Source organism: Orbicella franksi, chromosome 10, assembly GCF_964199315.1.
Source record: "Orbicella franksi chromosome 10, jaOrbFran1.1, whole genome shotgun sequence".
In the NCBI taxonomy this organism is placed as follows: Eukaryota; Metazoa; Cnidaria; class Anthozoa; order Scleractinia; family Merulinidae; genus Orbicella; species Orbicella franksi.
The window spans coordinates 21191289-21207686 of record NC_138154.1 but is presented as its reverse complement, the minus strand read 5'-3'; the positions used below and the strand labels follow the sequence as shown (position 1 = coordinate 21207686).

At 38.1% G+C, this 16398-nt stretch overlaps 2 protein-coding genes across 2 annotated transcripts; one reads left to right on the top strand and one right to left on the bottom strand.

Annotated features, from left to right (window-relative positions):
* Positions 1 to 89: 89 nt before the first annotated feature.
* On the bottom strand, positions 90 to 8647 carry LOC145500210 (uncharacterized). The gene is made up of 3 exons (XM_081479730.1): positions 8558 to 8647; positions 2837 to 2930; positions 90 to 1033 (listed from the first exon to the last, which is right to left on the bottom strand). Exons 2-3 carry the CDS (start codon positions 2865 to 2867, stop codon positions 90 to 92), a joined length of 975 nt encoding a protein of 324 aa, XP_081335856.1. The 5' UTR covers positions 2868 to 2930; positions 8558 to 8647.
* A 258-nt stretch (positions 8648 to 8905) lies between these two features.
* Positions 8906 to 14586, top strand: LOC145500218 (splicing factor 3A subunit 2-like). The gene is made up of 9 exons (XM_081479737.1): positions 8906 to 9108; positions 10146 to 10217; positions 10742 to 10788; positions 10986 to 11037; positions 11616 to 11673; positions 11948 to 11997; positions 12311 to 12451; positions 13154 to 13222; positions 14247 to 14586. Exons 1-9 carry the CDS (start codon positions 8983 to 8985, stop codon positions 14403 to 14405), a joined length of 774 nt encoding a protein of 257 aa, XP_081335863.1. The 5' UTR covers positions 8906 to 8982; the 3' UTR covers positions 14406 to 14586.
* The last annotated feature ends 1812 nt before the right edge of the window (positions 14587 to 16398 follow it).

The following is a 16398-nucleotide window of genomic DNA, read 5'->3' as shown; positions in this document are numbered from 1 at the left end:
TTGTCCAGTCATATCTGCCACTGGCTTTCCCATCAGCATTTTTTTGTTCCCACACATCAAAAGAAACGCCACAAGATCTGATCACTTGATTAGGTTTTTGAGGTGTGCCTGCTTTGCTTCCCCCTTTTTTTGTCTAAGTCATCTTCACGGTCCCAGTCTAAACATTCATTGACCAAATTTTCAATCAAAATATCTGTAACACGTAGCATCAAGTGAAGTTCATCTACTACTATATGATCCAGTGGAATGTTCAACAAAGGTTGCTTATCACAGCAGTAATTATCTTTAGATGTTGTTGACATTTCACGGATCTCTTCGAGAGTTCTTACCATGGGTGGAGTGTTATAAATAAGGTAGTTGTCACTTGTGTTCCAACAATCAGCCTTGTGTACTTTACACCAAGCACAGGCATGGTTGGATGTGGCTCCTTTGAGTCCAAGCATCAGTAAAATAAATTTGTAATCACCTCCAAAGTAAAATTCAGTGTTGAGGTCATGACCATCTACAGTTAATTTTGCTGAGTCAATCAAGCTGTTTATTTCCTTGAATAAACTTCCAAATGACACCTTTATTGTCTGATACCCTTCAGTTCCATTGACTATACCAATAGTTCTGTTTCCTTTTGCAGACATGACAGATTCCCCAGTTTGAAGAGTAGAAAATGAAAGTAAAATGAAATTTGAATCTCTTGTCATTCTGGCACCATCACCATTGATTTTAATTTTGATTTTGTCATTGATAGTATCAAAGTCAGGGTTTTGCTTGAGGAAATCTGAAATGTGTTCTTTGAAAACGGTTTCAACTGAACTCACTTTGCCTCCTTCAAAATTCCCTTCCAGTGCCTCAATGTGCCACATTTTGTTCAACTGTTCGCGGCACTGCTTCACCAAATAAGACCTGGGTAGGCTGTCTGTAATCATGGAGATTTCATGATAGAATGAATCTCCCACAGAAAACTTGTCTAACAAGAAAAGGATTTGCTGAACTTTTCTTTTTTGATCTTCTGACAAGGAGCTGTACCTGTCTTCCCCCTCTGCAGATTGAGATATAGAATTACTGGAATTAGGCAAGCAACTAACCTTGTGAATCACACCGGTGTCTGATTCTTTGACACTTAAACTTTCCAATTCAATACCGAAAGAATTGGCGAACCATAGAGCAGTCTGTACTCTAGAGAGAAAGGTTTTCAATGTCCTGGACTTGTTTTTAACTTGTGAAAGAGGCTTTCCTTTGAACGATGAAATGTCCAAAGAGTTTTCTAATGATTTAATGTAATCTTCCAGTTCTTTGTTTTCTTCTTGTAAACTTTGGGTTTTGCTTTCACTTTGTTTCGCCTCTAACAACATCTCCTCATAGATCCTTTCCTTCTCTTCCTCTAAATTATTACACCTTGATTTCCATTCTTGTAGCTCATAATGTAGGATTCCTATTTCATCATGCAGGTTTTCCATTTTGTTGTAAAACTCTTGAATCGTTTTCACCTGCCCTTCCATTACATGAAATTTCCGGACTAGCTCGTCTAACTCTTTTCTTGCCCTACCTTTGGCTTTTTTGTACTGCAGAGAAATGTTGTATGCAATTTTCATCAAAGCTGAATCAATTTATCTTCTAATATTTGGGTCATTGCTGAAGGCAAAACATTCACCAAATATGCACTTTTTGACCAAGTCTATGTAGGTGAATTGTTAGGCGACCGATGAAGATGATGCCTTGTCTTCTTTTGGGCTTGTAGCCGAAGAACTTGGCTTTTCATAGTTACTTCTGGTTAAAGAATTTTCACCGGAAGTGTCTGTAGAGCACGCGATTCCTTCTTGCACGATTTTGTGCGCATCCTTGAAAAAGGGGTAAGGAATTCCTAAAGTGAAAATGATTCTTCTTTCTTTTTCTCTCCCATCAAATATTATATCTGGTCCAGTGACCCTGATTGCCTCCTCGAAACGAGCGCAACAATGACTAAATTCGTCCGACATACTTGCAAATTATTCTATGATGTAATGCTTCAGCATTGTTTATTTTGCAATGAGGAAAGGCTACTAAGCTTTATACAAAGCACTATGGGATTCAAAATGGAGGACGTCCCGTAAGAAAAATGGCTTTCCGGCGCTTCTAAAACATGGCGATTTTGCAGTGTTTCCCTGGCGTTTTAAAAATGGCTTCCCTTTCAGTCTTACTCAGCAATGTTTAAGAGATTCTTTCACCAAGTTTGGAACTAGTTTAATGCCATCGATGGGTCGTAAATCTGGATGAAAACTAAAGTTTCGCATGTAAACAAAACAGTCAGATATGAGAAAAACTTCCAGGAATCGTACAAAGTGGTTAAGCTTTGGCAGTTTTGTGCACTCTCAGGTGTAATTAAGAGGTATGACAGAACAATTGGAGGATTATTATGTGCAAAAGAAACAGCCTCAGGGAACCGCTTAAACAACGTCGAAAACACCTAAAGGAGGAATCGAAGGTTTGAACACATCTATGACTTTATTTAATGATAAAAGAAAACAGTTCATGTCCGGCGGTTAAAACACAGTGGAAAAAAGAAAACGAAGGTTAGCACAATTGTCACTGTTTTCTTTGTTACGATGTTAGCGACGCATTTGAAATCTAAGACCAAATTTGATACCCGTACGCTTGCGCGGCGACCATGTTGTATCGGATTTCTCCCCATGATATGTTTGGTTTTACGCTATAGTTTACGAAACGATTTATGAAAACTACCAAGTTTCGACCATGTAAAAAGAGTAATGAAAAGTAATGAAAATACTATGACTAGTCTACCCATCACTGATTCCCAAGTCAAGATGGCGACGGAGGCTGTTGTTGTCAATAAAAAGTCACCAACCTTTATAATTTAGCTTTGTTAATTCTTCCATTAAACTCCAGTTTGAGACCTTGATACAATTAACTGTGCTTCTATACAGGGTTCCATTGCTTCCCTTAGAGAAACAAAAAGATGTTAAGAATGGCTGACTGTTAGGATCGAGAAACGCCGGTCAACGACCCATTTGGCAAATCGCTCATATTTTGCCCAAAGATACCCTTAGGTGACCTAATTCTAAAAATCATATTTAAAGGTTCCAGCGAATTTTTATTTTTCAGAAATTCGCAAAAATTTGAAAGCGCGGTCAAAGTGCGGTTTTTCGTGTAATAAAATGACAGAAATAAGGTGCGAGGACGAAGCGCTGCGTAAGTCTTAAAATAATTTCAATTGACCTCAAACTTCACACAAATGTGGAACAACCACTCTAATTTATTCCTCGTTTTAAACTAATCTCAGAGATGTTGACATACTGGTTTTCCGAATCATTTTAAAAACACCTATGAAGCGCGTGAAAAATAACGGCAAAATATAGGTCATGTTTAACAGCACGAAAAGGCGTCTGGTACCTCACTTTCCGATTATTTTACTTTACAGCCTTAAAATATCATTATTACACATATACCATGCCAAGTTTCATGCTCGAACTCGCAGTATTTCCCTTTGAGAAAAACGAAAATCTATGTCAGTGTCTTGGGCGCAAATAACACAATAATTATACACGAACAAGAGACAAATCAATTTCAACGGCGAAAGTAAAAGGCTGTCATTAATTAAAATCCCGTCAATTCACTGCTATCAGTAGAAACATCATGTCCACAACATAAAAACTGTTTTTAGACGTTTTCGGAACATTGCGCGTTAACTTTGTTTGATTTCCTGTCCGCCGTCATGTCTAGTTTGTCATCGCGTGTATTTCCTTAATATCAACAACACTGTGAATGGTTGTCATAACAAACGCAAGAGATTTCCTGGAACCTTAATGTTTTCGATTCAGCAAAACGCTTTAAGTTCGTTAAGACGCAATTTTGAGTCAGCTTGGAATGCTGTTTAGCATTAAGGACCTTAAAGGACTATCAATTAATCGAGTTGAAATATCTTGAAGCAAATCAAAATCGCGTCCTTATTCTAATTTGGTAAACAGCCGATCTCCGTTCAAGTTCAAGAAGTCGAGAGGTTAATCCGGCAATGTATCACCGGTGCAACAACAAAATCAAACCGAGGTCATCAAAAGTGTAAGATTAAAAGTGTAGTGGCAAGTTTCGAATAAATTTCGCCTATATAAATTGGAAACAAGAAGTGAAACGGTCTGACCGGAAACAAATAAACAAAATATTAATACGACTAATTTAATCCGAAAATGTCACAGAAAACATACCTAAAAGCCGTCGATTCCCCTCAATACCACTCCACATTGTCTTGAAGAGCCCAAGCTTTCTGCTGTAAGAATCAGGGGCCTCATGAATCTGTTTTTACTATATTGGCAACCATGCTGCGGGGCTGATATTCGAGACCGGCTTAGTAAAAGTTGTCACACAACCGTACGAGCAGCCCAGTCACGCTTTCACTGCTCTTGCGCAAATGTTCAACATTTCGCGATTTCCATAAACCGATTACAAGTTTAAAGTAGTGACAGTAGATTGAAATGCGCTTTTTAAAGCTGTCCTATCCAGGAGCAATTATTTCTTGTTCTTGAATGGCTCTTAGCTGTAGCTACAGTCCGGCGGAGAGAGGGGAGGGGGTACTCCGGGAAAGGTCAGGTATCAGTATGCCGTGGAAGATTAAGTGGTCTCCAGCTCTTAACGCCAACACTGGAACACCAGATGATTCTCGAAGTATCACAGGGATCACTAAGCTAAATAATTTTGAGTTTAGCTCCGCTGAGTCAATTACCTGTTGGCGCGCATATTGCACTGACCGTGGGCAGGTGGAAAAACAGTTCCACCGAAAAGCCTGTTGCACATTGTAATTTAGCGTTGTCCAACACGCAATCGGTCTGGTTGTAATGCTAATCGTATTAGATAAAATCTCAAGTTTTCTTTCGACACATACTGGGGTGACAAACTACTAGATGGGCATGGCAGGGAGCCACGAGTCAAGTCAGTCAGCTCCCAAAGCTTAACAGATCTAGAAGAGTCATAGTGAACCACTGGTGGAAGGACTGCAGATTGTCCCTACGCTTTGCCCTAATAGGCCTCTGTGTTATTCTAATGAACTGATGCTGTTACAATGATACTGTTTAGCTTTATGAAGTATTTTACTAACAACTGCACTTGCCGGAAGTATTCTTAGGAACTGTCGGTGTTTGGTTTCTTCGATATTTAGCAACATCTCTTGCGGCGGGGGGGAGGGATGATCGTTATATTTTTGTAGAGAGGGAAAGGGAGTAGAGGAGGAAGACCATTTAGGGGAAAACAGCCTACTTTCCTTAAAAGAGTTTTTCACAAAGAACTACTTATTTATGCTTTTTTTTATACTGAAAAAGAAACCCTTGACCATTAACGTGTTCATAGAGCTACATAGTATCATTGTAACAGCATCAGTTCATTAGAATAACACAGAGGCCCATCAGGGTAAAGCGTAGGGACAATCTGCAGTCTTTTCACCAGTGGTTCGCTATCACTCTTCTGTTAAGCTTTGGGAGTTGACTGACTTGACTCGTGGCTCCCTGCCACGCCCATCTAGTAGTTTGTCACCCCAGTATGTGTCGAAAGAAAACTTGAGATTTTATCTAATACGATTAGCATTACAACCAGACCGATTGCGTGTTGGACAACGCTAAATTACAACGTGCAACAGGCTTTTCCGGTTGAACTGTTTTCCCACCTGTCCACGGTCAATGCAATATGCGCGCCAACAGGTAATTGACTCAGCGGAGCTAAACTCAAAATTATTTAGCTTAGTGATCCCTGTGATACTTCGAGAATCATCTGGTGTTCCAGTGTTGGCGTTAAGAGCTGGAGACCACTTAATCTTCCACGGCATACTGATACCTGACCTTTCCCGGAGTACCCCCTCCCCCCTCTCCGCCGGACTGTAGCTACAGCTAAGAGCCATTCAAGAACAAGAAATAATTGCTCCTGGATAGGACAGCTTTAAAAAGCGCATTTCAATCTACTGTCACTACTTTAAACTTGTAATCGGTTTATGGAAATCGCGAAATGTTGAACATTTGCGCAAGAGTAGTGAAAGCGTGACTGGGCTGCTCGTACGGTTGTGTGACAACTTTTACTAAGCCGGTCTCGAATATCAGCCCCGCAGCATGGTTGCCAACATAGTAAAAACAGATTCACGAGGCCCCTGATTCTTACAGCAGAAAGCTTGGGCTCTTCAAGACAATGTGGAGTGGTATTGAGGGGAATCGACGGCTTTTAGGTATGTTTTCTGTGACATTTTCGGATTAAATTAGTCGTATTAATATTTTGTTTATTTGTTTCCGGTCAGACCGTTTTACTTCTTGTTTCCAATTTATATAGGCGAAATTTATTCGAAACTTGCCACTACACTTTTAATCTTACACTTTTGATGACCTCGGTTTGATTTTGTTGTTGCACCGGTGATACATTGCCGGATTAACCTCTCGACTTCTTGAACTTGAACGGAGATCGGCTGTTTACCAAATTAGAATAAGGGCGCGATTTTGATTTGCTTCAAGATATTTCAACTCGATTAATTGATAGTCCTTTAAGGTCCTTAATGGTAAACAGCATTCCAGGTTGACCCATTATTACGTCTTAACGAACTTAAAGCGTTTTGCTGAATCGAAAACATTAAGGTTCCAGGAAATCTCTTGCGTTTGTTATGACAACCATTCACAGTGTTGTTGATATTAAGGAAATACACGCGATGACAAACTAGACATGACGGCGGACAGGAAATCAAACAAAGTTAACGCGCAATGTTCCGAAAACGTCTAAAAACGGTTTTTATGTTGTGGACATGATGTTTCTACTGATAGCAGTGAATTGACGGGATTTTAATTAATGACAGCCTTTTACTTTCGCCGTTGAAATTGATTTGTCTCTTGTTCGTGTATAATTATTGTGTTATTTGCGCCCAAGACACTGACATAGATTTTCGTTTTTCTCAAAGGGAAATACTGCGAGTTCGAGCATGAAACTTGGCATGGTATATGTGTAATAATGATATTTTAAGGCTGTAAAGTAAAATAATCGGAAAGTGAGGTACCAGACGCCTTTTCGTGCTGTTAAACATGACCTATATTTTGCCGTTATTTTTCACGCGCTTCATAGGTGTTTTTAAAATGATTCGGAAAACCAGTATGTCAACATCTCTGAGATTAGTTTAAAACGAGGAATAAATTAGAGTGGTTGTTCCACATTTGTGTGAAGTTTGAGGTCAATTGAAATTATTTTAAGACTTACGCAGCGCTTCGTCCTCGCACCTTATTTCTGTCATTTTATTACACGAAAAACCGCACTTTGACCGCGCTTTCAAATTTTTGCGAATTTCTGAAAAATAAAAATTCGCTGGAACCTTTAAATATGATTTTTAGAATTAGGTCACCTAAGGGTATCTTTGGGCAAAATATGAGCGATTTGCCAAATGGGTCGTTGACCGGCGTTTCTCGATCCTAACAGTCAGCCATTCTTAAATACTGTAAAATCAAACTGAACTTCACTGTAAACTATAAGAAGTTTGGGTCGAGAAACGACCGCTTTTTGCAGGACGTAACATGTCGATTATTTCGATAGTCGATGAAGATCGATCATTGTCGATACTAATTAATCGACAAATATCGGAAATCGATAAAAGTCAATCACACAATTTATTGTTATTATCGACTTTATTTGATTACGATTGATTTTGATCAATTTTGATCGATTTCAATCGACAAGTATCGGAAATACAAAAAACGATGTATGGCGTAGGCATACGTAGGTTGTGGACTGGTACAACAGTCACAGGTGCAAGGAGAAGCAAGGGGCATACAAACCCTGTGAATACAGCACACCTAGCGGAGAGGGAGGAGAGTCGTAGCAGCTTGTATTTGTCAAATGTTGAACTGAACAAAAACACTGATGAAATAAAATGTCAATTTACTTTACGTTACTTCTTAATTACTTTGCTGGCCTCGATTTTATCCCGCATCTAGTCTAAACTTTGGCCCGTTCTGTCCACCCAAAGAAACACGACTTTGAATTCCCAGGATCCCTCATCTCCCCCGCTTAGAGAGACTCTGGGAACTAGGTTGATTAGAGTTATGTTATAGATCGCGATTTAGTTTAGCTGAAACTGTTAACCGATCATTTCTCGAGGTAATTTAAACATTCTATTCTGTAATGAATAACAGACCACTTGGTTGTTCAGGTTTTTATTTAAGTTATTGTCATACAGATTTACTTTAGAGCTCTTTAAACTCGGCATAAAAAAAGTCATTGGAGCTATTATTGGTTTGGTTACTTGAATTTTGTAGCTGATTGAAACATTTGTCTGCATTTTTGTCGATAAAATCGATAATCAGTTGAAAACCTTGTGATTATCGACTTTTATCGACAAACGTAACTTGTCGATTGACAATTATCGACAAATATCGAGTACTATCGACTTATCGACTACGTTTTCGATGATCGACTTTGATCGACATGTTACGTCCTGCTTTTTGGTAAATAAAAGCTGACGAGCTGGGAATCAATTCACTGCCCGGAATCAGCCGGAATGCAAAATTAAACCACGCACTGCTTTTTAAGTCTACCTTAGGAAGCTTATTACGAATAAACTTACCAAAGTGCACCGTTGAATTCACCTTTTACAGTCTCAGTGAAACAGAACGAAATTTCAGCTGTTATTTCAGCTGATTTCAGCAAAAGATTTGCACGCTTCGCCCGGTCAGGGCAAGTCAAAATTAAACAGCACCATGCACTATTACTTCTCGCTCCGTTAGCCACTTTCCAATGTTAAAAAAAGACATTTCAACAACCGAAACGTGACCCAGTTCCCAGGTTTGTGAGAAGAAGTCAACACGACGAACACCACTGCTAACTGAGCACAGGCCAACGGACAGGAGGAAGAGCGGTAAACGCCAGAGTGAGGCAAATCGTCCAGAAAATCTGGTACATGTAGGCCTGGGAAAGACTCTTGCCCAGTCTTTCTTCAGTTTGCAAGCGTCTCGCCGGCCGCCGCCATCTTTGTGTTATCCTCTGTTCAACATGGATTTTCAAAACCGTGCTGGAGGAAAAACAGGCTCGGGTGGCGTTGCTTCGTGGTCAGAATCGAATAGAGACCGTCGAGAACGCTTAAGGCAGCTAGCATTGGAGACAATAGACCTCAACAAGGTGAAAATAATCAATTCTTTGTGTGTAGCAAGAAGTTTGTAATAGCTCTAAATACTCTTCCATGTGGTTTACCAGCTACCAAGCTAGATCGGAGTAAGAACGCGATACCAATTCATCAGTCGCATTCAATATGTCGCGATGTAGAAAAAGCATCCCACACTCACATACTAACTCCCACAGATCAAACTGAAAAAATACTTTTGCTGTCAAAGGCTTGGTGCTAACTGAACAGGATTTCAACAAAATCAACTTCAATGACGCTTAGTGTATCATTATTTTTTTTTCCATGAAGATAGGAACATAAGATGTCTATTTCGTACGGGATGGAAATGCACCAATAGATAAATTGGTTAAAAAATTACTCTATAAAAAGAGGTATAACTATCTGGCTGATGACCTTATTGAACAATTTCCAGACATACAGTTGGTTTTGCAAATACTGTAATCCGAATCCACATGCGATCATGCCCAGGGATGGTGGCCACTGAAGCATATTAGTCATATAATTTTGTCATATTAGACTAGGAAGTGCAAGTGTGACCCAATGATAAGTCCCAAAATAAAACCCTATTACACTGAAACCAGAGCCCAGAAAAGCTCTGTGGCTCACAATGTAACCAAAAAGTCCTTAGTTGACATGAAAACAGGAATTTGTCTTGGAGGGATAGCAATGCAGGGATAGCCCTGTGATAAAAGTATCCCCTCCCACCAGTGTGGCATGGGGTTTGATTCCTCAAACTTGTGTTGTGGATTGAGCTTGTTGTTGGTTCTTGTCCTTGCCTCAAAGGCTTTTTCCCAAAGGTCTCAATTTTTTTTTCCTCTCCACAAAAACCAACATTTCTATATTCTTATTTGGACTAAATTCAAAGGGCCTCATATTTCTTGATCAGTTGCACATGTTACACTGTTACATGTTACCTTTATTAAACAACATTGATTTATTTAAATCATTTTTCTGCTAAATAATAAATGCTGTTCACATTTATACTGTAGAGAAAGTGAAGGAATGTTTCTACAAGGTTATTTTTGTTTTTCAGGATCCATATTTTATGAAAAATCATCTTGGTTCTTATGAATGCAAGTTATGTCTCACACTGCACAACAATGAGGTTAGTTCCAACACTTTTTTCATATACATATAGGATCAAGATGAGCCATTTTCAGATCTTCAAAATAAAGTTAGTTGGAGATTCAGGTATAAACTCACATTGGGCTTGTCATACGACTTCTCAAGGCTGTGCTCTAGAAGTGCCCTGATGCCACAGCTGACTAACTTTTGCGTAAATTTTGCAACAACAGTAATTTTGTTTTCGCTGCATGCATCAGAGCACTTGCAGAATCCAAACTGTATTGTGGAGCGGTTTTCAGTAATCAGTGATTAGTCTGGTTTTGGTTTTACTACAGTTTGAGATTGGCTGGGTAGTCTAACTGGTAAGTAATTGGTTTAGTTTTTGTTGTACAACACTCGATTGAAAACCGCTCTAATCAAAGCAAATTCATTTCTGTGAAACATCTTGAGTGTACGTGTAGTTGTCTATAAAAAACACAATGTTGATTAATAAAGTTATTAAGTATAGTCAACTTCATTTGTTCTCACCCGTAAGATTTATTTCTTTTTGTTCCTTTGTTATAGGGAAGCTATCTGGCTCATACACAAGGAAAAAAGCATCAATCAAACCTGTAAGTATTATATTCAATATAACTTTCTTGTTAATCTTGATTCTATCAATCAAGACAGTATATTTAAAATACAGGGTAAGGGAGGCTGTTGTAGACAGTGTTTAATTTTGCATGATTCCTTATCTTCAAAATTACTGCGTCTATCTAGAGAGTGCTTCCCCTAGTAGTTAAATGTGAATAACTTTTATTGTTTTCAGAGCTCGTCGTGCTGCTAAGGAAGCTAAAGAGGCCCCAGCACAACCAGCCCCTGTGAGTACTTTATTTATGTTTCAGTAATGCACATTTTAGCAAAGTACATGTAGGGCTTGAAAAAACTTGAATTCTAGCTGGCCCTTCAGACCATCATCTCCCAAATTTTGCTTGGCCTGGAAAGATTTATACACTTTTCACACCAACTAAACATGTTTAATAAAACCAAGTTTATCGAAAAAAATCAGCAACAGAAAACTGGTAGACTGGATCTACTAAGCTCTAGTGGGTGCATTCATTATGCTAAACATCAAGTCGACAAACCTCAGTTCAAAGCTTTTGTGACAAGAAACTTATAAACTGTGTTTAAAATAAACAGCTTTTAAACATGTTTAAGCTTTGGTGTGAATGGGGTATTAGTGTACATTTTTAAACAATTATTGGATGAGGTTTTTGTGATATCCAGAAAAATCAAGGATATCAGCCAAAGCCGAAGGCTGAGGCTGATAACCCTTACCAAGACCTTGATTATTCTGGATATCACAAAAACTGAATCTATTAATTGTTTTATTATACATTGAATGAAAATATATGTTACATATGACAATTGGAATAATTTTAACTTTCACTTTCTGCAGGAAAAACCAAGGGTATCTGTTAAAAAGTTTGTCAAGATAGGACGTCCAGGTTATAAAGGTATAAAAACTCAACCCTTGTGATAACTTGAGAGGAGAGACTTTATCTGGAAGATCTGGGCGGGCATGTTTGCCTTGCTTGACAATCAACTCAAAAGTTTCTATGTTTAGGAAATATAGAAGAAGTACTGCAAAGGAATATTTATGACAAAAGTCAATGAACAAAATCCTAAATACAGGGATAATTTATTTTGTCAAGGGAGTTTGTGATGTAGATGACCATAGAGAGTTAAGCTCTGTGATTTACATTCTAAATACTCTATTTTTCCCTTTAGTTACAAAACAGAGAGATCCAGACACAGGGCAGCATAGTCTACTGTTTCAGGTTAGAATTTTAAAGTAGTTTAAAGACCTTTATATGTTGATCCAAAGGCAAGTCTGTGCATGAGCTCAAGTTTTCTCAAGTTTTTTCATGAGCTCAAGTTTTCTCAGAATAGTTTGTTCAGTCTGAAATATGCATTTCTATTGTCTCTATTTGTGCAGAATCTTGCAAGACAATAGCAATATTTATTTTTTTATTGTTTTTACTTTATATTGATTGGATGTGAAAGTGTTATCAATTATTAGATGTAGATGTAGATGTAGATGAGTTCTTCGTTGTATGCAGTTTCCAATGTGTTCTCATGTGATATCTGCAGGTGGATTATCCTGAGATAGCAGAAGCCATTACACCAAGACACCGCTTCATGTCAGCGTATGAACAGCGTATTGAACCACCTGATAAGGCATGGCAGTACCTCTTGTTTGCGGCAGAACCTTACGAGACAATAGCATTCAAGGTGTGTTAACACTGACTTAGTTTGAGGCTGATATATTCCACTACTGCAGCTGTCATTCCTGAATAGTAATTGAAGTAACTTTATTAGTCACTCCAGTAAGAGTGGTTTGCAATAAGAGTGAAAGATGTGAAAGCTCTATGAACGAATAAATAGAAATTAAGAAATCAAACAATATCTCATGCACACCTCTTAAAAGCAGCCTTAAAATTTGGTTATTTTTTAAAAGTATTTACAACTGTTAGAGTTTGAGGGAGTTAATTCCAAACCCAAACAACGCCATATACAAAAGACCTCTGTCAGGAAGCTGTTGTGGATAGTAGCAGCTCTAAATTACATGTATTTCTATGTCTAGTAAAATATTAGTCTGCTCTAGCTATGAATTTGCTGTGCAAATATACATGAGCAAGGCTATAATCACTGTTCAGGCATTCAATCACCATTTCAGCTTCGCTGACCTCAGTTTGATCCATTGGGCAACATGTGGCCAATAGAGGGAGTTCCTTTCATTTTGCCTGTTGTTCAAACAAAATTCCATGCCCCATTGACAACCTGCGCTGCAAAATTTTGCATTGTCTGAAGTAGAACAATGTTCTTCTTTGCTGTGTTGGCGCAAACTGACAAACAGTGAAACATTTTACCGAAACCACTGAGAGACTATGGGAAACAAAACATGTCAACTGCTTTTTTCTCTTGCTGACATAGATTCCAAGTCGGGAAATTGACAAAGATGAAGGTAGACTTTGGACTCAGTGGAATAAGGACACAAAACAGGTCAGTGTGCTGTGTATGCTATTAATGTATGACTCCTGATATTTCTTATTGGAATTGAAAATGCATAACAGCATTTTTTTTTGTACCATGGAAACTCTTGGAATTATGGTCTCTTGCAATCACATGCTTAAGGGTGCTTTTTAAAGAAAGGAAGGACTATTGCCCCAGTAATACACATGTAAGAATGTTTAAATAATAATGATAACACCAAGGCTTCGTAGCAGCGCAAAGTAAGATATCGCTTAAAAAAAAAAGAAAGAAAGGAGAAAGAAAGGAGACTGTAATTAGTATGAAAGGGATAAATTAAGATGTTAGTAATGTTAGTCTCCTTTCTGAGCTTAAATAGTTTTACCCTTTATTTTTTGGTTCACGCCTTCACCCTTAATTATTCTTGTTAATATCTCACTATGTTATTCTATTTGTTGCATATTTTCATTTTATTTCTCACTGTACAACTGACAATGGATGATATCTCATCCGAAACATGTATTGTCTTCATTAAAAAATGAACTTCAAAAACATTGTGTGGTTCATCAAAGGAACATTGATAATGATAACGACTTTATTTCGGCATTTCCACAAAAGATAAGCTCTTCATCCAAAAGAAAAACTAACTGCCTTACTAATACCTTAAGTAGAAAAAGTACATTATACTACACTATATTCTATTTACATTCATGTAAAACTAATTAATTGAATAATAACCACTGAATTATGAGTATAGAATTAAAAATAAAAACTGTGTAGTACATAAGTATTTTGAAATAATCTGTGCAGTGGGGCTTTCGCTCTGTTTCTTTGAAATTTTCGTACTTCCATCCTAAAATAGTTATAATTAGTACTTTCACACAGCAAACAATGCAATTTATTTGAATATTGCACTGGCGTTATGTTGAAATGTTGCCATCTCAAGTGGAACTTTAAGAGTGGTTGTGCCAGATCTCTGAGACCTCCCTGGATTTCACTGTTCCAGTAATAATTTGTTTTAACAAAATGCAACATCTCTATTCATTTTTTTTGGCAGTTTTTCCTCCAGTTCCATTTCCGATTGACACCTGGTCAAATACAACAGCAACAGCAGAAGAGAGGCAGCAATCAGCCAGGTGGGCCACCAGGTCTAGCTCCACCTCCACCAAGGAACATTCCATCTGCCAACCCTCTCAACCCTTTCGCTCAGCGCTAGTAACTTAGCAACCAACACACTGTCACACTGAACAGTCGCTAATCAGCTTGTTGCAATAGGTTTTTGACACATTCATTTGCTGTACATTTGTGTAACGGTTGTGTAGAAAATTTTAAGTTGGTTTATAATCACGAACTTAATGTCATTGCTTGAGTAATAAAAGTGTGTGTTTTGCGTGGAAGGTGTAAGTTTCTTTTTTGTTTTACTGATTCTGATGTAAAGATCATCAAACCAAAACTGGGAGGTGGTATAACTTGAAAGAACCAGTCATCTAACCAACCAGATTGTAACTTCATCTCAGTGCTTTTTCTTTTCCCTTTGCAAGCACTTTTTAGAAATAACCCTTTTGAAGATGAAGAATCACGCCAAATTAGAAATTCTGTGTATTTCACATATGCACTGTCTTGATTGACATCTAGACTGTTGTTGCTTGAAAATTGCTTTTTCAGTTATTTATTTGGCAACTTTTAGACAAATGGCTGATTTCATTTGTTTCAAATAGCCTATCAAACAACAAAAATAACGTCCTTTATTTACCCTTCATCTTACAAATTGATTGAAATTAATTTAAAGTTATAATTAAATATTTAAGGGTACTGGTAACCTGAAGTAACCAGTGGATTAAAAATGCCAGATTGCCAGGTTACAAGCTCATTACGCAAAAAATGGTCAGACACACACCAAAGAACACACAGACACATACCTGGAATTATGAGAGGCAGAGTTGTCAAGCTACAAATTCTTGTCTAAAGGTATTGAAATCAATACTTCCTTCAGTTCTCACTATTTGCTAGGTTAAACAAGCCATCAGAAAGTTGTCAATAGTTTAAAACCTTGTCAAGTGGCAGACTAAACCCTTAAAGATAATAATCCACATTTACATAAGAACCCCCCTCCCTCCCCCTTCCCCCCCCCCCACGGTCCTGCACGGGGATATACCCATCACTCACTGCAAGGTTAAAGGGTAACAAAGTGGGGGAGGGAATAAAAAAAATTAATTTGTCTAAATGAGATCCATTCTTTAATAGTTCTACAATAGAATAGGTTTCTATAAGTTTCAGTGTTTGGTCTTGAAAGACCATATTTGTTATCCCAGTAGTGGACTGGAATTAGGCAACTGACGTTAATGCAGGGAGAATGTGGGGAGTCATTTCAAATGCAAATAGCATTTATCGCTTTCTTCCCTGCACGAGCCTCCACTGCAAGCTAGTTCCAGTCCAATACCAAGAATACAAATTTCCCCTATGCAATAAACTTGCCTTTGTGGTGGGTTCATAGTTGACAATTGCATATCTTTATCTGCAATTTTTATTAGTTCTATCAATTGCAAAGCTTTCTGCATCAGCCGACAAGTGTGTAATATTTATAATACATGTATATCCATTCTTTTGAGACTGTCTTGAATGTTAAGACCAGTCATACTGACACAAAAACATATCACCATACAAGTTAAAAGGAACATTAAACATCTTAGCATTTTACTTATTACAGGTATGTGGGTATACAAGTGAAATTCTCCTCGTAGATCAAAATGTTCATGTATGTCCAAGGCCCCAATCATTTGTGGCACGTGTAGAAACACTTGTGCAAAGAGGAGATGAAAGCCCTTAATACAAGTAGCTGGCTTACAGTGATTGAGACAAACATACACTGCAGCAATACCTTTGGGTGACAGAAGTATTATTGGTGGGGATGCTACAACCAGAAATTGCTGGGAGACTTCAAAGTCAAACTATCTGGGGTATTTAAGGGGAGGGGTACATTGGGCTGCTAGACACCCCACCCCTGCCCCACCCACCTTTGACGAAGTGCAAAATTAAAGAAAACTGGAAAAGATTGTGAATATTATGGCAGAAATAAAGGCAAACAACCAACCATTGCTAGTGTAAAGCCCTGTCAGAACGAGAAATGTTTGGCAGCCAAACATATTTCCTGTTTGGACAAGGCTTAACAGTTTCATATCTAATTGGGTTTTTATTTTCAAATTACAACA

Excerpts from the sequence above, each read along its gene's own strand:
- LOC145500210 (XM_081479730.1), bottom strand. The coding sequence starts at position 2,867 with ATGGAAGAATTAACAAAGCTAAATTATAAAG. Across the intron at positions 1,034-2,836 it reads AACAAAGCTAAATTATAAAG|AGGGGGAAGACAGGTACAGC; the intron begins GTTGGTGACTTT and ends CTCAATCTGCAG.
- LOC145500218 (XM_081479737.1), top strand. The coding sequence starts at position 8,983 with ATGGATTTTCAAAACCGTGCTGGAGGAAAAACAGGCTCGGGTGGCGTT. Across the intron at positions 10,218-10,741 it reads TCACACTGCACAACAATGAG|GGAAGCTATCTGGCTCATAC; the intron begins GTTAGTTCCAAC and ends CCTTTGTTATAG. Across the intron at positions 12,452-13,153 it reads ACGAGACAATAGCATTCAAG|ATTCCAAGTCGGGAAATTGA; the intron begins GTGTGTTAACAC and ends TTGCTGACATAG.